The sequence below is a fragment of the Xenopus laevis genome, chromosome 3S (genome assembly GCF_017654675.1).
Source record: "Xenopus laevis strain J_2021 chromosome 3S, Xenopus_laevis_v10.1, whole genome shotgun sequence".
NCBI classification, from domain to species: Eukaryota; Metazoa; Chordata; class Amphibia; order Anura; family Pipidae; genus Xenopus; species Xenopus laevis.
In genome coordinates, this window is record NC_054376.1 from 50490494 (window position 1) to 50514018 (window position 23525).

A 23525-nucleotide genomic window follows, 5' to 3' on the forward strand; every position below is an offset into this window, starting at 1 on the left:
CCATTTTGTGGACACTGTTATTAAGACAAGCCTTGCATCATCTCAGAATTTTGTTTGTGCACCAGAATGGGGGACCTGATGTCCATCTCCATGCCCTGGCCACACAGTTATATGGTAAAGAGAACAGGGGGAATGTGTGGAGAGCAGTGACCTCTAGGAAGTGCTGAATTGAAAGTGAAAGTGATTGTCTACCCCGCCTCTATGCCATGGGCATAGAGGAGGGGCAGACAATATTTGATTGACAGCTGAGATTTTTAAATGAGCTTACAACAGCTATGAATGCTTAAATAGAAAATAGAAATTGGATTTCATGTTTAATTTGAAAAGGACTTTTATAATACAGATTTTTGTGTCTGGGTGACAGGTCCACTTTAAGGGGTCATTTACTACAACTTAACTTTTTCTCACTGGTTGGCAAAAAAAAAAAAAAAAACAACCAAATTCCCAAACCCCAATCCCCTTTATTTAATAAAAAAAAAGTTCTTTGAAAAATTCATGGAGAAAAAAAGTTCTCAGTCCGAGAATTTAACACAATTGGAACTGAAAACTCAACTTTATCGAGTTGCCGCCTGAAAATTTGATTATCGGATTATCAAATGAAAACATCCTGAAACTCCTGAGAATCTTAAAGGAAAAAAACATGTTCCAAAGGTTAAAGGGACCAGCTGCCATTGACTTTTACATGATTTCGACAGGTTTTACTTGTAGTTTTTTCTGATTCTAATTTTTAGCAGTTTCAGAGCATAATAAATGTTGAAAAATGCAAATTTTTTTCCCCTCTAAATATTCAGATAATTTGTCCTTTAAAACTTGACCAGAGAATATCGAGCTTTAATAAATATTCCCCTAAAGTTGTCTGCAGGAAGTCCCCATGTGATCCTGCTTGTCAACTTCTGACACTCCACATACTCAGTGTGCTCTGGGCTGCTGTTGAGAATCTAAGGTTAGGGGTCATTGGAGATCTTCAGCACATTAGCAGAACAATTATAGGACTGATAACCGATCAATTCACAGCCCGTAATTCGAGGATGGGGATGAGGACATCATTGCCAGCCCTGGGCTGGTACAAAAGCCTAGTTATTTTTTAAAAAGGGAAAGTGGGGGATTATTGAAAGGCTGCCAGTGATTTAACCCCACATAGGGCTCTTCACCAGGGCAATGAAAGTAATGGCAACTAGATACCACATATGATATTCATCCATGCACACTTGCCCAACGTGACACTTGCTTCTTGGGTGCATACAGATATTGGACAAAAAATAGTTAGATGCACAATCACTTATGGGCTTATTCAATAACTTAGAGTGAAGGATTTGAAGGTAAAAAACTTTGAATTTCAAAGTTTTTTTTGGGCTACTTCGACCATCGAATGGGCTACTTCGACCTTCGACTTCGAATCGAAGGATTCGAACTAAAAATCGTTCGACTATTCGACCATTCGATAGTCGAAGAAGTACTGTCTCTTTAAAAAAAACTTCGACCCCCTAGTTCGCCATCTAAAAGCTACCGAAGTCAATGTTAGCCTATGGGGAAGGTCCCCATAGGCTTGGCTAACTTTTTTTGATCGAAGGATATTCCTTCGATCGTTGGATTAAAATCCTTCTAATCGTTCGGTTCGAAGGATTTTATCGTTCGATCGAAGGAATTATCCTTCGATCGTTCGATCGAACTATCTGCGCTAAATCCTTCGACTTCGATTTTTAATTCCTAGTCGAATATCGAGGGTTAATTAACCCTTGATATTCGACCCATAGTGAATCGGCCCCTTAGTGTCCACTAACCTCACCATCATTTTTATGGGATGGTCGGATCACACTAAAATTGGACGTTAGGAAGAGAAAAATCTTAACGTCTATGGCCACCTTTAAATTGGAGTCAGGTCCACTTTCATAAAATGTCCAATATTTTTTAACTTTTTTAAAGTTTTCAAAGGTTTTCTCAATGTCACAAACAATGCTCTCTCATTAAAAAAGGCATGCAAAACAGCAAAAAAAAAAAGTTCAAAGCTTACAATTAATTCCCATGAACTCATCCAAGTCTGTGTGCAGTTTAAACTAGGGAAGCATGTGCAATGGAATGGGCCAGCGCCAGAAATTTCATCATCTGAAACTAAGCTGCAGTTTTATAGACTACAGACAACAGTGGAAAGTGGAGCTCATCAGCAGTCTCAAGAATGTGACTTATTTCCCAGATTAGTCAGCACTGTGCCCAAACCCTCTTTAGAGGAACAAAAATGCACGCCCATATGTAAAAGGTTAGCTTTGTTTGTTTTCACTTGGTGCATAGTGCAGTTTGATGAGAATCCAGTCCCTTGTGGTCTAAGAAACAAAGTATCATATGAACATATATTGCTAAAATAACGATAAAAGGTTTAACCCATTTATGTTGCCAATATCAGCCAATGGCAAAGGTCACTGTAACAATGTGGTGTAACACTGTGTGTGTTGCCCCACATTATGATTGTACAAAGTCAGCGAGCACTCCAAGTCCACACAGAAAGTTTAAAATCAGGAATTTATTTCAACAGGTTAAAAGCAAAGCACCTGACGCGTTTCGTATCCACGATACGTAGTCATAGCCACATGCCTATCCACTATCGTGGATACGAAACGCGTCAGGTGTTTTGCTTTTAACCTGTTGAAATAAATTCCTGATTTTAAACTTTCTGTGTGGACTTGGAGTGCTCGCCGACTTTGTACAATTGCAACTCACCTTAAGCTACGGGCTCGGGGCGATGCACCCGGCCACCCTCTTCATTTGGTGAGTACGTTTTTCCCCTGCTTGAATTTCCTCAGCAAGTCAGCAGCAACAGCTGACCCAGGAGTTGGACCCGGGGTTCATACACACTCGGGTCACTGTGTTCAATGGGTGAGCAGACATTTAGTCTCGGGATGGACTGCTTATATATATTTAATAAGTCATTTTTGCAATTGGCAAAGTCCCTACTATACTTCAGCGATAATCCCTTGACGAGTGAAATATATATTTTTGACGAGCTGAATTTAGCAAAACCTATCTTTCTCTTTGCCCCACATTATGATATATACAGTTACATTTGTGCACCCTCTAAAGAACTATTATGGTTGAGGATATGGAGGCCATGTGTATAGGGTATAAAACAGGGCATTACATTTTCCATCATGAAGGGAATACAATCCCCTATTATGACATAAATCTACTTGAACTCTCCAATCTGCTCAGTAAATGTAAAAAGTACATTTATTGGACAAGATCTCTTAATTACCACTCGCTAGCGACATTTTGTCAGAAATTCCATCCGCAGGGACATTGCCAATTCAATCCACACATAGAGGACTATTCGCTAGTGAAGAGACCGTCGCCAGTGTTCGTTCGCCAGGCGATTTTTCGCTCTGGTGAACGGTCGTTACTCCACAGATTCATAAAAGTGTGAATTTGACTGAACTTTACCTCTTTTGCTAGTGTTTCCTTCGCCACATCAGACCAGGTGAACTGCTAAAATGAAGCTACTTCTTCCTCAATGTTGTGTTACTTCCATCATATCCTGTATGCCGGAAATGCATTCAAGTTGTAAAAAACGCAGGTGACTTTTTTAAAGCGGGATTGCCTACAAAAGTCTTAACTATTGAACTTTTTTTGTGTTAACATTTTTTCACAGACATTTGAGGGGCATGGAACATTCATTTTAGAGTGGGCTCATGTGTAGGGCATTACTTGATCTCTTTTGTCTTTATTCAGATTCCTTGGACATTTGTAATAAAAAGTGGCCACTTCAAGCATTTGCACCAACGTGTCTAATTAAGATGTCCATACGACTTTCATGTACTCGCCCTATTCAAAGTGACATAAGTGTAAGAGGACTAATGAAGTTTCGCTGGGCAGAAGCACTCCCTCATATAATTTTGCTTTGAAACACTCGCACTGCCATAGTAACTAGAGATGTCGCGAACTGTTCGCCGGCGAACTTGTTCGCGCGAACATCGGGTGTTCGCGCTCGCCGGAAGTTCGCGAACGTCGCGCGACGTTCGCCATTTTGGGTTCGCCATTGTTGGCGCTTTTTTTTGCCCTCTCACCCCAGACCAGCAGGTACATGGCAGCCAATCAGGAAGCTCTCCCCTGGACCACTCCCCTTCCCTATAAAAACCGAAGCCCTGCAGCGTTTTTTCACTCTGCCTGTGTGTGCTGAAGAGATAGTGTAGGGAGAGAGCTGCTGCCTGTTAGTGATTTCAGGGACAGTTGAAAGTTTGCTGGCTAGTAATCGTTTTGATACTGCTCTGTTATTGTAGGGACAGAAGTCTGCAGGGGTTTGAGGGACATTTAAGCTTAGGTAGCTTTGCTGGCTAGTAATCTACCTTCTACTGCAGTGCTCTGTATGTAGCTGCAGTGGGCAGCTGTCCTGCTTCAGATCTCATCTGCTGACTGCTGCAATAACAGTAGTCCTTGTAAGGACTGCTTTTATTTATTTTTTTGTTGTTTTACTACTACTACTACTACTACTACTACTACTACTACTACTACTATAAGAGCCCAGTGCTATTAGTCTAGCAGTGTTGGGGAGTGGGACTGGTGTCCCTGAAATCACTAACAGCTCTCCCCCTACACTATCTCTTCCAAGCACACACAGGCAGATTTTTCAGATACATTTTTGCCCTTGATCCCCCTCTGGCATGCCACTGTCCAGGTCGTTGCACCCTTTAAACAACTTTAAAATCATTTTTCTGGCCAGAAATGTCTTTTCTAGATGTTAAAGTTCGCCTTCCCATTGAAGTCTATGGGGTTCGCGAACCGTTCGCGAACCGCTCGCATTTTTGCGCAAGTTCGCGAATATGTTCGCGAACTTTTTTTCCGACGTTCGCTACATCCCTAATAGTAACACTAGCGAAAGGTCGCCAGCGTTTGGCACCAAGAACTAAGCATTTTAGTGAATTAGCCTAGTGGTAACTAATTTTTGCTCCATATTGTTCAATTCATTTTCAACAAGGCTGAAAATCTTGAATGTTTTAATAAACTGGGAAAGTAAGTAGAGACAATGCCCACTGACGTGTATAAAAAATCTGCCAGCTTTTATTTGCAGTTTTTTAATTTATCTGAGGTTCCAAAAAAGAGTGTTTTAGCATTTGCACATTTCTTGAATCAAGAAAATACGCTAATTAATTTCTGATGACGGTCACCCCTCTCATTAGAGAAGCTTGCCTGTTACTTTTTTTTTTTCAAATTTCAAGTTTTTGAATGAAACGTGACAGGAAACTCAAATTGAAAAAATCGGAGATAGCCTTTTTCTCGTATGCGAAAAAAAGATATGGTTTCGAATTTTAATATATTTGCTCCCAAGTTTGTGAAAGACAAAAGGCAAAACACAAAAGGCACCATAAAGGGAGATATTGCATTCCAATATGTTCAATAAATGCAAGGTTATGCACTTCGGCGAAAATAATCTAAATGCAAGTTATACACTAAATGGCAGTGTGTTGGGAGTTTCCTTAAATGAGAAGGATCTAGGGGTCTTTGTAGATAACACGTTGTCTAATTCTGGGCAGTGTCATTCTGTGGCTAATAAAGTTCTGTCTTGCATAAAAAAGGGCATTAACTCAAGGGATGAAAAAAGGGCATTAACTCAAGGGATGAAAAAAGGGCATTAACTCAAGGGATGGTGAGGCCTCATCTGGAGTATGCAGTGCAGTTTTGGGCTCCAGTCTTTAAGAGGGATATAAATGAGCTGGAGAGAGTGCAGAGACTAAGTGCAACTAAATTGGTTAGAGGGATGGAAGACTTAAATCATCATGGTAGAATGTAAAGGTTTGGTTTGTTTTCTGGAAAAAAGGGGCTTTCCGCGTACCAGAGGCCACCCCTTTAGACTAGAAGAAAAGAACTTTCATTTGAAGCAACGTAGGGGGTTCTTCACAGTCAGGACAGTGAGGTTGTGGAATGCACTGCCGGCTGATGTTGTGATGGCTGATTCAGTTAATGCCTTTAAGAGTGGCTTGGATGATTTTTTGGACAGACATAATATCAAAGGCTATTGTGATACTAAACTCTATAGTTAGTATAGGTATGGGTATATAGAATTTAATTAAAAGTAGGGATGGGTGTATGTATGGATGCTGGGTTTTCATTTGGAGGGGTTGAACTTGATGGACTTTGTCTTTTTTCAACCCATTTTAACTATGTTATTATCTGTCCCTACCCTTTCTTCTCATTCCCATATCAATCCTTAATATTTTCAGTAACTAAAAAATGAACTTCTTACACTTTTCCAGCAGTTCCATTACAAGAACATAACCTCTAGACCCTTCCCACATCATCTACACTAACGGATTTAATAATTCACTTCTTTAGTCTCTGTTATCAGGAACTTCCCCTGCCAAGCCTAATGATACACCTACATATCTACTTTATCACTTTATTTGTCTTCGTTTATCTCGAGGATTATATCAACTTTCACTTCCTTGTGTTATCTTTAATAGTCATTTTTAAAACATGAATTAAAGGGGAAAAGTGCAGAGAGAAGCATGAAGAGGAAGCAGACATTTTAAAAAAAATAACATAAATTGGCAGAATATTGAATTACCTACAAATAAACATTTACCGCTTACTTAATCTGCAGTAACTGGTTTTCATTCTCATCACTCGACAGGGGCTATACTCATAATGTGAGAAGGCGACTTATTCATAACTATCTCAGCTTCACCGCTCATTTTTAGAAGGAACAAAACATGTAGCAAAGTTATTTACAGAGCAGCCCAGTATCTTTTTTTCTTTATCTCTCAATGTCATGTTTCCAGGACACCAGGGAAAGAGAGACATCAACCACTTTGTATCAACTCAACTGAGGTGCTGAGACTTGCTAAAGACCAGTAAATCCAAGGCCTTATCTTCTATATGGTTGGGCTGTTCTTGTATGTATCAGACTAGCTTTGTTAGAATAACCAATTATTCGACTCTGGGACCAACAATTCTCTCTTACCATAAACATTTGGTCTTATAGTCTCTACTGTTTCCCATCGACATCTCATACATTAGTTCATTATAAGTCCCATGAGCATACTGTATATTTATATTATGCCTACAAAACTCACATTGATCTTTCCTCTTAAAAATCTTCTTATTTCACTCATGAAATTATAACTGATAACTGCTTTTATGCTGTTCCTTTCTGACTACTCACTCATAAACTATGTTTTTTCCAGTAGTCTAATATAACGTCAAGCTAGTTTGTGACATTTCTGGGGGGTGGGGGTGTAACTAATATTTGTTTGCTTGTCCAACAGAGTTTTTACTCACCAGGTTGTCACTGGGGAACTAAAACTTCATTATACAATCATAATCCGACCTAGACCCATATCCAAAGTTCTGGTTTATTGCAATACCCGACTGTCCTCGTCAATGTTCTCCTCAAAGCAAGATCAGAAAATCCTGGTATTGAGGTAATAAATGCTCATTCAGTTGCCTTCAATGATCTGCAATTTTTCTCTTGCTTTCTTCATTCACCTCCCTGACTGCCAGGTACAAGTCTACACTCTGGAACTCCTTTCCCTGTCTCATCATGTTTTCTACAGCCTACAAATTTATCAAAGTTACCTAAACATCCATATGCTAGTTGCCCAATAATCCCACTTATTTCAGAAGCCTCGCTGCATATTTCTGAACATCCTCAGAATTATATCCTACTAAGCATTGGATGATAAATGAAAATAAGAAAGGATTAGTGCAGCAGGGCCAGGTAGTAGAATGGACCTACATGTCCGAGGTTAAAAAAAAAAAAAGTCATTCATATAATTCATATTTTAATGGGTGTTCAAAGGAAGCCAGCAGAACAAGGCATTAAGTGGTGTAAACTATTTCAGCAAAAGTGTATATACTCCAAATGCCATAAATACGACATGTCTTGAATCATTTGTTTTTTTTAACAGTGACAAACGTTGGAAGCAGCACCTGCTGAAACCCACAGCTAATCCCAGTTTAAAGAGCAGTCAGTGACATGCTGGAAAGGAAGCAGTTTGGGTCCTGTGCCTTCTGCAACGTCACACTTGTATCATGTTCTTTCATTCAACACCCCAGGCCACTTCATTCATTGGAAAGCAGGAATCATGGAATAATGCGAGTCCCTTACGCCTCTACTCATAATTCAATTCCTGCTCTATTACTAATGGCACATTCAACAGATCCATTGGAAAGGTTATGGAATTATTTTAAATATACATTTACAAAATGATGCATACAATATATTTTGGATTTGATTATTGTCCTTTAATTATCCTTATCTATGACTCAGGAGAAAATGTGGGCGGTAAGAGAAATTCTAGGGCTATTTCACAAGCCAACCACAGAGGTCATTTTTGGTCAGTCATGTCATGTGATCTATATTAACTCAATAACAGTGGTGGAAAACTAACCGAAATTCCCATTGCAGCCAGTTCATAAATAATCCACTATGAAAGTTTCTTGGACAGAACACTTCCCATCAGTTCTTGTGACCCTTATATGAGATATGAAAGCTCAAATGCAAGCACAAGAGCAAATTGATATCATTGATGCATTAGGGTATAGACTCTATTCATAAAGGTACTTTGCTTTGATACATGTTGTGCCAGCCCAACATGCAATAGCCAAGTGCAAGGCAGTATTCCATTAGCATGTTGCACCTAGTGAATCACATGCTAACAATGTTTACTGACAGCATACCCTGGAAGTGACACTATTTGCACACAAAATCAGCAAAAAAAATAAACGTGTTTGACTACACAATAGCACACCTTGAGAAACTTGGAGGTGGAATGTTGCATTGAGGGCAAAAAAATTTGCAACTGGCATCTACTTTAGCAATTTGCACCTGTTTTCGTAAATCAACCATATAATCCAAGCAATGAAGTATTATAGCGCTGCTGCTCTACAAGGCTGCAAGAAAAGTAAACGTGCTGTCTCAGTTGCTATTTGGTTCCTTGAAGTCTGTTCAGGATTTTAACTTTTAAGTTAACTCTGCACAATGTATTGTATGAGAAAATACAGATATGCACATTTTTTCTGTTGAACCCCAAAAATCTTGGGTGTGAGGGATTTAAACCAAATGGAATTGAAAAAAAGTTAGAGATATCATTATTAATAATAACCCGTATTTTTAAAGCACCAACATATGGCGCAGAGCTGTACAGTAAATGGGCATATACATTAAATAAGGCATGTCCAAAGTGCGGCCCGGGGGCCAGTTGCAGCCCTTTTTCAAATTTACACCGGCCCTCAGTACTTGTCTATTACTTACACCTTCAGCACACAGGCAGCAGTATAGACCAAGTGGCAGATTATTTCACTAATGTGCCCAAATAATATTACTACTACGGTTACTCGATTCCTGTAGTTTAATATTAACGGTTCTAAGAATGTCGAGCTGAATGGTCGGCCCCCACACATTTTCACCTCAGCAAATCTGGCCCTCGTTGCAAAAAGTTTGGTCACCCCTGCATTAAACTTACAGATTTACATACACACACACACAACAGATAACAGAAGGTAAAGCGGTATAGAGATAAACAGAGCCCTGACCAAAAGAACTTACCATCTGAGACTGTTCTTGAGTTAAAGTGTACGATGAAGATTCCAAGACTGTCAGACAATGTCATTTAGAGGCACATTTATCAAGATTCAAATTCATGTCAGTTTTTTTTTACTCACATGAATTCAATTTTATTTGAAATCTCCAATTGGGGGAAATTTATAAAAAAAAAAATGGAATATTTCAAACTCGGACAAATTTTACCAACCTGAAAACTCGTATTGAATTCAATTGAAATTCGACCAAACTCGAATGTCAGAAAGGCTACAAACATCTCCAAATTGGTCACTGCACCTCTCCCATTGACTTATACATTCATTCGCCAGGTTTTAGGCAGCAAATAGTCAAATTCTTAAAGTGCTAGATTATGATAAATCTCGGAAATCTAATTTGAATTTTGTTTTAAAAAAAAAACTTGAATCAAGTTAAAATAATTCCCTAGTCTAATTTGACAGTTTTGACTTATGAGTTTTCAATTCAACCCTTAATAAATATGCCACTTAATGTAGTTCCACAGGCATAGCATTCGCAGACACCCAAAGGTAGTAATCACTTACAGGTGTACTAGTCTCCAAGGCCAGTGGTGCCTTTCTCCAGGAATCTCCTTGCTGGAGCTTCAGGCTACTTAACTAACTACCCAAATCCTGCCTCTCACTCATAGAGTGAGCTATTACAAATCTTTCTGACTACTGAAGCCTACCTCCGCCTCAGGCTCTTCTACCACCAACCACCCCCTCCAGCAGGTGGGGATTCACAGAAAAAAGGCAAAGTACATGGTAACTTTTTATAGACTATGGAACCCTGACATCCCCACCCAACTATTAAACTACCCAGGAAATACTTTCACCCAAAATGGCAAATAACATTCCGATCCAGCTGTGAAGCAGGTCCAGCCCTTAACTGTCCCTTATGGAGACTGCCTAAAGTAAAGGTGTACAAAATCTTTACCCTCCTCAGCTTTGAACTTTGGCAACCCCAGGTGCACTGCAGAAAGTTGTGGGTGTTGCTTATAGCAAGGGATTGGAGATGTCGTTGAATATCGCTGACTGCTAACTACTTGCATACATAGGCACTTTACTAACCAAGGGAATGCCATATACTGTATTGATGGAAGGGCAGGGGTATTGAAACCGGGTACTTCCCAGCAACCCCATGGGAGGTTGACAGCTATGCCTTCTACATAGGACAAGACAATGGTGCTCCTCCAGTATCGTCTATATTTCTTTAGCTTGATTTTGTCAAGTTGTCTCTCTCGCAATTCACCCCACATTATTTGGGTTTCCACTCACTCTTTTTCCAGAGACTCAACCCTCTATTTTGTACTTTTAACAATAAAAAGATATTTGCTTGCTTTGTATGTTTGTATATGGTAAATGAGCTAAGCTTGACTATTTGACAGAAATCCTCTAATGGATACTAAAGCAACCATTCACTTTTTTTGCACTTAGCCACAAATTTATGCAACTCAAAAATGATAGGTCTGCCAAAAATATCATGCTGCACTCTACGGAAAAAAAGGACACGGTTATTCTTACAAGGGAAGGTTTGACAGAACAGGAAACAGACTGGGTCAATGAAATGTATTCAATACTGTAAAATCACACACATTACCTGCAAATACTAGTGTCATGATTTCAGAAACCAAATTATCTCAGAGATCTCTGGCCGGTTTCCTTGACCTCTAACTACAAAGTCTTTTACTCTGGTAATACCTCTCGATGCTTAACCAACTCACAACATTTGCTAGCATATAGAAGATGCATTAGAACTTGGATTACCCACTGCTCCACTTAGTCTAGGTATATAAAGGTCAACACAGTGAAAATACCATAAGGTCTCAGAATAAGAGCTTATACGAATGACAGACAAATGAAAAATCTCAGCTAGCAGCAGGTTTATGTCTCTGTTATATAAAGGAAAATATGAATACGTAGTTCCTTTACTGAGCATTCAATATAATGCTTGTACTTTTCTTATTCTGACTTTTAGCAGCCTCAGGGTTTAACACATTTAGAAAAACGAAGAGTTTTTTTCCCACTAAAAAAAAATTGTCTTTTCCTCTTTAAAACGCCAACCAAATATTTTTTTTTTGGACTTTAGTAAATAATCCTCTACGTGAGATTATAGTCATTTTCCTGAATAAATGCAACAATGGTCGGAAAGAAGTGTTGAGCAAGGTTAAAAATAGTAAAAAACATTTTAATTATGAAGAGGAACACAGAACACAGTAAATTAAAAACAGGGCATAGATTATGCAATGCAGCAAAGTAAATTGTGTTTAAAATGTTTTGTTCCTGTTGAAGCCGAGCCTGTTTTCAATCATGTTTTCTGGGTTTACTTGCAGGCAAAAAGAGCAGAAAACGCAAATCAAATGTGCCATCTAGAGGACATTGAGCGGAACTGTTTAAGAAACCTAAATTTCTGTTACAATAGCAAAAGAAAAATACGTTTACAGGGCAGTTTTTGCCAATTTCAGAAAATTACACTTATGGAGTAATTTTCATGATCATGTTCCAAATGTACTTTAATTTTTCAAGAACCAGAACACAATTGCCAAGCTTCGTCCTATTGGCTGTTGAAACATACTCAACTCTAAAAAGGGTATAACAGCCATGCTAAGAAAGCATTACATGTATGGTAATTAGAGGAAATATGACTACACAGATCAACCTTTTTTTAAATACCTTGTTTAAATGTTTTGTAATGTTTTATGTGTACAGGTATAGGATCCATAATCTGGTAACCAGAAAGCTCTGAATTACGGAGATTTAGAATAGTACCTGGTTGTTTTTGTCGCAGTTCACTGTACTCGGTCAGTGAGCAATAAAGTTTAAAAACAACTGTTGACACAGTTTGGATTTTAGCCTGCAAAAGACTAGGGATGCACCGAATTCACTATTTTGGATTCGGCTGAACCCTCGAATCCTTTGTGAAAGATTCAGCCGAATACTGAACGGAATCCTAAATAGCATATGCAAATTAGGGGTGGGAAGTGATTTCCCTCCCTCACCCCTAATTTGCATATGCAAATTAGGATTCCGTTCGGCCGGGCAGAAGGATTCGGCCGAATCCTGCTGAAAAAGGTTGAATCGAATCCTGGATTCGGTGCATCCCTAAAGACTTCTGTACAAAACTTAATTTTTTTTCCCACATAGTGCCATTTATGTTGTAAGTGCTATGGAAAAGGAGACCTTCTTCGTCTCTGAACACTTAGAACATAATTTTGAATGTAACTATTTTGTATTTTTTTATTGTTTGCTCTATTAAGGTACTGTTCTACTGCACATCACTGTGTGCACAAGTAGAGATACATAAATAAATATATTTATATTGCATAAATGAATCTATTTCATGTAATGTTCATAGTGTACAACAGGAGGCAGCAGATAGTTATTAGGGTCATATTGATATTGCACCAAAAAAAAAAAAAAACGGGCAAAAAACAATAAAACATATAAGCTCTAGATGCCTTATTATTTTAAAGTTTTCTAATGTTGTCTAATGCAGTTATTTTATACATTGTAACCCAAACCAAGAATATTCTGCTTAGGACACAATAAAAGTGGCAGAACAGCTGTATTGGGCATTTTTAAAGTATTTAATCTTATTCCAAATAACTTACACATTCAGAAACAGTTTTTACTGAGTTCTCGGGTGTTTTATTACTTTTTTTTCTGGCAAAAAAGGATATTTTACAGTAACATTTACAAAGTCGTAAAAAAGAATTAATGGATTTCAAAAATTCATTCCATAATTAAAACCTGCACTAAACACTGACTGCATAGAGAAAGTAGGTGATCTCCATTACAGTTCCATTAAATAGTACCTTAAATGGAAGCTAAACACTGTACAATCCAGAAGAGAAAAAAAAGTGCACATAAATGACTTGACGATTTAATTCTGACCAGTAGATCCAAATCCACCAGCACCACGTTCTGTATCATCTAAAGCCTAAAAAAAATAAAAAGAAAATAAGAGTTAATAAGGGTTAATATAAAGGTGCCATTGCAGTGGAAGAGACTATAAAGAATAAGATACTGCACTTCATAGCAAATCATAATACTATGAGTTTGTGCCAGCATGGTTTTATGCGTAATAGATCTTGCCAGACTAATTTAATTTCTTTTTATGAGATGGTAAGCAGGGACCTCAATTTTGGGATGGCAATGGATGTGATTTACTTAGATTTTGCTAAAGCATTTGATACAGTGCCACACAGAAGGTTACTGGTTAAATTAAGGAATGTTGGCCTGGAACATAGTATTTGTACCTGGATAGAGAACTGGCTAAAAGACAGACTACAAAGAGTTGTGGTAAATGGAACATTTTCTAATTGGACCAGTGTTGTTAGTGGAGTACCACAGGGCTCTGTACTAGGTCCCTTGCTTTTCAACTTGTTTATTAATGACCTGGAGGTGGGCATTGAAAGTACTGTTTCTATTTTTGCAGATGATACTAAATTGTGCAGAAAACAAGTTGTCTGATTCTGGGCAGTGTCATTCTGTGGCTACTAAAGCAAATAAAGTTCTGTCTTGCATAAAAAAGGGCAATAACTCAAGGGATGAAAACATAATTATGCCTCTTTATAGGTCCCTGGTAAGGCCTCATCTGGAGTATGTGGTGCAGATTTGGACTCCAGTCCTTAAGAGGGATATAAATGAGCTGGAGAGAGTGCAGAGACTAAGTGCAACTAAACTGGTTAGGGGGATGGAAGACTTAAATCATCATGGTAGAATGTAAAGGTTTGGTTTGTTTTCTGGAAAAAAGGGGCTTTCCGAGGGGACATGATTACACAAGTACATTAGAGGACATTATAGACAAATATCAGGGGACCTTTTTACCCATAAAGTGGATCACCGTACCAGAGGCCACCCCTTCAGACTAGAAGAAAAGAACTTTCATTTGAAGCAACGTAGGGGGTTCTTCACAGTCAGGACAGTGAGGTTGTGGAATGCACTGCCGGGTGATGTTGTGATGGCTGATTCAGTTAATGCCTTTAAGAATGGCTTGGATGATTTTTTGGACAGACATAATATCAAAGGCTATTGTAATACTAAACTCTATAGTTAGTATAGGTATAGGTATATAGAATTTATGTGAACGTATGGAGGGGTGTGTGTGTGTATGGATGCTGGGTTTTTAATTGGAGGGGTTGAACTTTATGGACTGTCTTTTTTCAACCTAATTTAACTATGTAACTAGGTGATTTATCAATTGTTGAATTTAAATTTTTGCCACGGGTCAATTTTTTTTTTTTTTTTTGCAAAAAAATGTACAAATTCAAAATCTAGTTTCAAAAAACTTGAATGCTTGGTATTTATAAAGCACAAGCAACTCGAAAAACTTGAACGTAAAACTTTGGCTTCTAAAGGCGTGAGTTCATGTACTGTAGAAGTCAACGGGATTAAAAGATTTTCGAGTTTGTTTTAAATTTATAAACTCACAAATTCACAATTTTTTTCACATTTGTATTCAATTTAGGTTTTGAAATTAGGATTTTTAAATAAATAAAAAGACATTCAAGTCTAATTGTGAGTTTATTCGAAGTAGGGGAAAAAAAACCCCTAAAAATTCCAGTCCATACAGGTCTGCAAAAAAAATTATTATATTGGGCAAAAATAACTTACTTTGACCTCTTCAAGTTCAGGGTATAGTATTCTCTCACATATCAACTGTGCCACTCTATCACCTTTTTTCACTAGAGAAGAAAAATCAAACCCAAATTACACCTTTTCTCCCCACTACAGAAACATAAGGTAAAGAAGAACAGCCACAGAAAGACAAATAGCGGCTTTATTTATAAACCGTTTTCCTTGATAATTGTTTATCTTATCGATATAAGCAGGAGTTGGAAAACTCTGCATGTGAAACAAGCCTTAAGCTGGCCATAGACACAAAGATCTGATCGTATGAATCCTCGAATCGTACGATTTTCATATCATGTGTGGAGTGTCCTGACATTTATCTTGCCGATCGGTCAGGTTAGAAGATTTCTGTCGGCTGACGATCATATCTCTGCATGTATTGCCAATCTTCAGTGGGAGACTGTCACTGTCAGCTTTGTCTAACAAAAACTTTCCTACGGTTGCTGTGGGGCAGAACATCGGCTGATCTGTTCTTACTGCTTTGTTTGATCTGAATGGTTAGTGGCAGGTCGGGAGATGAGGACGTACAATCGTTCGTCTGATATTGCAGGGGAATTTTTGTGTCTACGGCCAGCTTTAGAGAGCGAGATTAAGATATAAAACGAAAACTGGATTGGGCAAAAAGAACAGCTTAAATTTGTGTACATAAAGTTGTTAGCGGAAGCTATTAATAAGTGACCTGGGTCAGTTGCCTAATTTGCATGAACTGTCAAATTAATCATCCTTGAATGCAGTCAACTAAAACAGATAGATTGAGCAAAGATTAAATAATGTTTTAATGGGGAAACTTTTCCCTGCAAGTGGATTACAATTTTTCTACTTCTTCAAAAAAAAAACTTTTCAAGTCACACCACTTTTATAGTGTTCTGCTGCATCTAATCTGCACTTTTAGGGGTTGTTTTTGAGACATGGTAATGTACCTAGAAAAGCTGTCTAGCATAGCTCAGCTGACTATCTTTGGAGCACCCAATAAGTGGCTACCTAGTGACCCGTGTAGCAATTATTAGCCATAAAAAGTGACCCTGAAAGGTTGTAGATTTTTACTGCATGATGTCAGAAACACATTAAGACACATCCTGGCATTATTCTTGTGTTTTAAAACTAAATTTGTGTGTCCCTGAACATATACAAAATGCATCATCCACTGTATGGGCATTACAAAAAAAATAAAGACCTAGTAGTTTGTACAATTTAACCCTTATAACCATGCAAACCAACTTCATTTATGCCTTTACAGACCGATGTGACCCATCATGGGCATTAACCTAACCAAAATTCATAACATATGTGCTTGAGAGAAGGTGAAAGTGGGTGACACACATGTAACTTACTTGGTTGCCATTTAATATGTCTCTAGCATATAATGTAACTCTTTAATAAACTAGGTTTTCTCATCAAATGCATTGCCAAACTGCTCAATGACCTAATCATTTGTTTATTTTAGTTTTGTGTAGAACAATCACTAACCAACCTGCTTCAAAATATGAATTAATTTACATTAAATCTACAAACCTTCAAAAGCATCCTTTCCGAAATTAAATAACACAACACCAACATTGCCTCTGTAGTCCTCATCAATTACGCCAGCTTCACGTGAGGAGATGTGGGGAGGAGCAGTTGAGAAAAAAAGTGACCATAAAGTAGGAAATACAGATCAGCTATTATAAACCTATAGTTACAGCAGTGGGGACACTGAATACAGTAAAATGGATATAATATTGTTTAAGTTTGCTTTCATTTTAAATTGTTAATATGTTCATAATTATACATGAGCTACTTGTATTCTCTGTTATACAGAAACTAGGTAAAGAGAAATTAAAAAGGTAATAATCAATTAGAACATATCCCCTCAGCAACAGTGCACAAAGTTTTACTGGCAAGGTAATTTATTGCCAAAAGTGGGCACAAAAGGTCTCCTAGTGCAGGCTATAGACAAAAATACTGGAAGCACTACAGGCATGCAAATTAAATTCTCCCTATTTTTCCAACAGGGTGCTGACTGTGATGTGTGAGACACAAATTACATATATAGGAATCGTGCACAAACATACCTCCAACATCAATGAAATACTTGGCAGCTAATCCGGAACGTGGAGCTGGAAACAAAATAATACAATCATGAGATGCAACAGACAAGCACATCTCAAATTGTCTACATCACATTCCTTGAAAGGTTGGAGGGTCAATGATGTGCAGGTGAGGAAAAAAATTCAACCCACCTCCGACCCTAACTTGCAACATGTTTCCATTGTAGGAGCCACACATCAGTGGTGCAAAAAACAAAAAAAACGTATCTCAGAAAACGTATGCTTACAAGTTTATTTTCTCTTTGAGGGGAAATACTATGAACAGAGCCAAGGGATATCAATGGGCTCAAATGTAGCTCCTGCCTACACAAATGTTTATATGGCACGGTTTGAAAACGATTTTGTGTATGAAAATCAGGAGTTTTGGCCCAATATACTAACCTGGCTCCGCTACATTGACACTCTTTTTCATTTGGCAGGGACCAGAAGAACTTCTATGTATCTTCAATGATTATCTTAATTCAAGGACCCCGACCATTAAATTTACCCTAGAATACGATCTACATCAGGTACATTTTTTGCATGTGATTGTAGAACTACAAAAAGGGCGACTTGTGACAGATATTTATAGGAAACCGACAGACAGAATAATCTATTTGGATCCTCGCAGTTTTCATCCACCTGCGACCACTAGGTGGCTGCCATATAGCCAATTGTTACGGGTTAGACGCAATGTTTAAGGGCACGTAAAGGCAAAAAAATACTTTCTTTAATGAAAAAGAAACCCATCTCCAATATACTTTAATTAAAAAATGTGCACTGTTTTTAGAAGAAACCTGACTGTATGCAGTGAAAGTCTCCCTTCATTTACCGTATATACTCGTGTATAAGCCGACCCGTGTATAAGCCGAGGTACCTAATTTTACCTACAAAAACTGAGAAAACTTATTGACTCGCGTATAAGCCTAGACACAACTACAGCCCTGTCTCCCAGCAGCGCACATTCTGCCAAAGCGACCCCCCCAGCGATCAACTGGACTTCTTTGCAAAGCTGATGGTGACAGAGAATTGCCAAACGGATTACTGTGTGCATTGTCCCACTGTCCCACTACCATGTGCAGAGGGTGCTGTTTGATATTGCCATCACTGTTAATCTTTTGTATAACCAACAGAGGGTGCTGTGTGATATTGCAGTCACTGTTATTCTTTCATACAACCAACAGAGGGTGCTGTGTGATATTGCAGTCACTGTTATTCTTTCATACAACCAACAGAGGGCGCTGTGTGATATTGCAGTCACTGTTAATCTTTCATATAACCAACAGAGGGCGCTGTGTGATATTGCAGTCCCGGTTATTCTTTTATACAACCAACAGATGGCACTGTGTGATATTGCAGTCCCTGTTATTCTTTCATACAACCAACAGATGGCGCTGTGTGATATTGCAGTCTCTGTTATTCTTTCATACAACCAACAGATGGCGCTGTGTGATATTGCAGTCTCTGTTATTCTTTCATACAACCAACAGATGGCACTGTGTGATATTGCAGTCCCTGTTATTCTTTCATACAACCAACAGATGGCGCTGTGTGATATTGCAGTCACTGTTAATCTTTCATATAACCAACAGAGGGCGCACTGTTATTCTTTCATATAACCAACAGAGGGCATTGTGGGATATTGCAGTCTCTCCCCAAGTGAACTGTTGGTATAGGAATGATTAAAAGTGACTGCAATCTCAGCTACTCGGGTCTGGTATCGCTGACCCGCGTATAAGCCGAGGTAGACTTTTTCAGCACATTTTGGATGCTGAAAAACTCGGCTTATACGCAGGTATATACGGTACTGCTGTGGTCTGCGGCCTCGTGCTTTTATATGATCACATAACTCCTCGGTGACTAATAATATCTTTATAAATTACAGTAGGGGGTACATTATCCACTATATAATATGCAAAAGCCATGAATATCTTGTAAATGATAGCCTTATAAACAGTGAGTTCTGTCATCAGTTATAAATGGTGAATTCTGATGTCATTTCTGTCACATGACTCACTGAAACTTGTGTATTATAATATAAAGTACCCCCAGTTGCAAAGTATACTCAGTCTTCGGCCTCGTATTTTTATATGTTCATGAAATTCCTCTGTGAATTAGAATATCCTTATAATTTACAAGAGGGGTAAATTATTCACTATATAAAGAATATAAGCGGACACGATCATATTTCCCCCCCCCCCCCAAGGACTGGTTTATTTGACCCCGCCAAATATGGAATTCTTACTGTGTGAGAGCAGTGCGTAAGTCTAGTGCCAAATGATCTTTGCCTACCGACACACATGCAGGGAGATAACCTGCTCCTCCACTGCTGCAGCCAGAAACAATGCCTCTGCTAGGGTGCAGGCAGACACAACAGATTGTCACAAAATGCAAAATCTTTTGTTTCAGCAATGAAATCCGCCACGTCAGCCTGCATCCCAGCTGAGGAAATGTTATCTTGGTGAAGCCACAGCAGTCAGCAGAGCAGCTGCAGAAGAGCAGATTCTTTCCCTGTGTTTCTCCACAGGCTGAGATCTGCATTGTGTGGCCTAAAGCTGCATGCCGATGAAGGAGGGAGTGTACATGTTGAAGAGAAAAATCTCCGTGTTTGAGGAAGCAGATGAGAGCAGGCTTACAGAAGAGACTGGTGTAGACTTAAAACCCACCCATTCTGTAGGTCTGAAGACAAAGCAAACATGATGCAGACCCAATTACCAGGGCTGGAACTAGGGGTAGGCAGAGTAGGCGCCCGCCTAGGGTGCAATCATGATGGGTGGGGGACGACGACGCACTTTTACGGGGCTTGTTGTTTTTTGGCCCTGGTTTGCTTGGCCTTTAATAGTTTTTCAAATTTTTAAACATATTTGGTTCCTGCTAGTACAGATACATATTTGGGGGCAATATGATGGATTCTTTTGGCTGCCGATGGCAAAATTACAGACTGGGGATAAGACTATGATGGATGTTTTGTCTTATGCTGGCATAGGTACAGATTGGGGGTGATCTGAGGGATTGATTGCACAGGTACATGGGGCAACATAATGTCTGCTGGCACAGGTACAAAGGGGGGCAATGGAGGACCGGATGGGGGGGCCTTGCCTAGAGTGACAAAATACCTTGGCCCAGCCAATTACACTTCCCTATGCCCACATGGTTTAGAAAATCAATGAATTAATGACTAGCAACTTACCAACTCGTCCATAGCACCCTGTAGGTACACGAATCTGGATGTCTGTTTTTACCACCAGTTTTTCGAGAGCAGGAATAACATAATCGTACGCACTGGTTAAGAAAAAAAAAACCCCACACACACATAGGATTATTAATCACATGACAAAAGATGGCCTCAGAAAGCAAGGGGGCAGCAATGCAGTTAAATGGACAGTCCTTGCATGAGGGAGGCACGTGGGACTGAACTGCCTGCTGCACATTCTAATGGGTATCAACTTTGCAACACATGGGAATTAAAAACGGGCAACGATTTTAAAAGTAGTTGCAGTTAAAAGCAGGGTTTGTCCAGCCCCTTTCTGTTCTCTGACCCTTAGAGCAATGTCACCTTGCAACATTGTTGCAGAAGTACTGGCAGTATATTGGAAATATTGTGTCAAAATGGTGGAGGAGCCCATTAAATGCGACCCCTGCTCTAGTTAGCAGCACTTGCCTGTATAGGTCGTATCCCGCTGCCCGCGCTGACCCTCTGGTGGGCGTGTAGGCATTTTCGGTCAGTTTTGCAAAGTTCAGCACAGGACCCGAGGGATACATCAGCTCATCTTTCGATCGCTTGGCTGGTGACGTGGTGACTGTAGTTGCCGGCATGACTAAAGTATAAAGGTTCTCTCAGACACTAGACACACTACAGTATGATAAAAAAAATTAAAAAAGCGCCAATATAATTCAGATCTCCCGCTGAAAATTGTGTGTGGGGGCAAGAGAAGGTTTCTAGCCAATGGGCTTGCTGGGTAGTGAGAGACGTGTGGAAATACACGATGCTCGTTGGTTAAAGGAACATAACGATTTCCTAAACTCCCGCCCCTATTGTCACATCGATCTCTGACAGGAAAATACTTCACCAGAGAGGAGGAGGGGGGATTATGAACGCAATGTATGATGTCCGTTTTACGACACGGGGAGATACGAGGGAAAGATTTATTTACCTTGCGTGGCAGGCGCGCGTTTGTGAAGAGGCGACAGACTCGGGCGCCACATTTTCCTGCTGAGCGGCCGCACTGTGACGCAGTACATGATGATACTGCGGAGAGCGGCCATGGCTTGCGGATATCCGAGGCCTGGTGGTGTCGGGAGCTGTAGTACAGCAGGGGCTTGCTTCGGTCTTCGCTTCTACGCAACGTTTTATTCTTCAATTCGCATCACTTCTATCAGACTCACAGTTACTAATGTTAAGGCGTGGTTACCAATTATGAGAAGGAAAAATCCGTGAAATTGTTAGACACCCCCTAGTGGCCTTAAAGGAACAACTGTGTGAAAATAAAAACTGGGTAAATAGATAGGCTGTGCAAAATAAAATAATGTTTCTAATATAGTTAGTTAGCCAAAAATGTAATGTATAAAGGCTGGAGTGACTGGATGTGTAACATAATAGCCAGAACACTACTTCCTGCTTTTCAGCTCTCTAACTCTGAGCTAGTCAGCGACTTAAAGGGGGGCCACATGGTACATTTCTGTTCAGTGAGTTTGTAATTGATCCTCAGCATTCAGCTCAGATTCAAAAGCAACAGATATGACCCATGTGCCCCCCCCTCCTCAAATCACTGATTGGTTACTGCCTGGTAACCAGTCAGTGGAAACCAAGAGAGTTGAAAAGCAGGTGTTCTGGCTATTATGTTAGATATCCAGTCACTCCAGCATTTAGAAACAAAAAGGGGTTGTGGGAGCACTCCTAAGGCTAAGTAAAAATGTATTAAAATATAATGGAAGTGCTACTGACTTGGCCAAATTAATTAGTGGATATTCCCTGGACCACTGTCTAAGTAATTCAGTATATCTGCAAGTGTGGGTTTTTAGTTACAAAGTTATGATCATAAAGTTGATAAGCCACCATACCACGTCAAGGTAAACCCCATACAGTGGTCCCTAACTTGTTTACCTCTGGTCATAGAGTAAAGGATATTGTGCCTCTCTGCATAGTAGCATTCATTGAAGTAAATGTCTGCTGAACCTTGGTTTCAGTCTGAAGGCTAGATACTCCCCCGCTGCTAGTATGCGGCTTTTAAGAGAGAGTGATTGCCCCATTTTTAAAAATTTGTTTCATAATATAAAAATGGTGATGGCAAAGTAAAATTATATGTATAGGTGCACACTTGGAAAGTGTGTGTGTGTGTGTGTGTGTTAAGCTTCTGTTGTGCTTTATATGTTTATTGGCTCATTTCAGTAGACAAAAGGGCAATGTTTCGGGCCTCACAGGGACCTTTATCTTGACTACTAAGCACCTGGTCTGACGAGACAGAGCACTTTCTAATCTGCAATCTGTATGTCCTTGGGTAAAATGTGGGCTTGGGGCACATATTACAGCTTATCTACCAACTTTCTGATCATAATGTTACTATGGAAATGTTTTCCATGATATTACAGGAAAATCATATATGGCAATATCAATTATTCACTACAATCTGTAATTGGGTGTGCGTATGTGTATTTAGGAAGTAGTGTTTTTATTCTCTGCTAATGGATAAAGGATGCATGCAACTGAAGGGGCTGGACTGGAGGACTACATGTCCGATCATTAAAGCTGTGTTCCAAAATGGAAAATAGTCATAGTTATTCAAAAAGAGAAATGGCTGTGCATATGTCTACTGTTAAAACAGATCCTCCCAATATGCAATGGAATAAGGCATTTATTGCTTCCTTGTGTTTGGTATATGTCTTGTATTACGTATAGAAACAACCTTCAAACTCAGGTTTATTTATCAACAACAAATGTGAATTTTCTGCAGTTAACATATAATGCAGGACACTGGGAAAATTTTGGTGAGTTCCTGATGACCCCGGCTCTATGCTCTCCACCAGGACCTTAGGGCATTCCACCCCCACTCCCTGCTAACGCTAGTAGGAATGGGGCGCTGCACGCACCTATGGGGTGCTATGTTAGAATTATAGGTTGGCGGCGAGTTTCACAAGATGTTCACAGCTGGGGTGACGGGGTTTCCCTAAGGTGGCATTTCTGGAGGGTCCTGGACACCACAGGCCAACCCTGACCTGTGAGACCCTAATTTGTTCACAACTGAGACTTTAAGAGGGTTAATGTCAAATTTCGAATTTAGGTGAATTTTT

At 39.4% G+C, this 23525-nt stretch overlaps 1 protein-coding gene across 1 annotated transcript; it reads right to left on the reverse strand.

Annotated features, from left to right (window-relative positions):
- Nucleotides 1-13162: 13162 nt before the first annotated feature.
- dut.S (deoxyuridine triphosphatase S homeolog) lies at nt 13163-21720 on the reverse strand. The gene is made up of 7 exons (XM_018255424.2): nt 21392-21720; nt 20899-21055; nt 20428-20519; nt 17223-17267; nt 16684-16758; nt 15154-15224; nt 13163-13477 (listed from the first exon to the last, which is right to left on the reverse strand). Exons 1-7 carry the CDS (start codon nt 21501-21503, stop codon nt 13421-13423), a joined length of 609 nt encoding a protein of 202 aa, XP_018110913.1. The 5' UTR covers nt 21504-21720; the 3' UTR covers nt 13163-13420.
- Between the last annotated feature and the right edge of the window lie 1805 nt (nt 21721-23525).

Coding starts and splice junctions, on each gene's coding strand:
- dut.S (XM_018255424.2), bottom strand. CDS start 21,503: ATGGCCGCTCTCCGCAGTATCATCATGTACTGCGTCACAGTGCGGCCG. Junction 21,056..21,391: donor ACGCGCGCCTGCCACGCAAG/GTAAATAAATCT, acceptor TTTATACTTTAG/TCATGCCGGCAACTACAGTC. Junction 16,759..17,222: donor GTATTTCATTGATGTTGGAG/GTATGTTTGTGC, acceptor CCTCACGTGAAG/CTGGCGTAATTGATGAGGAC.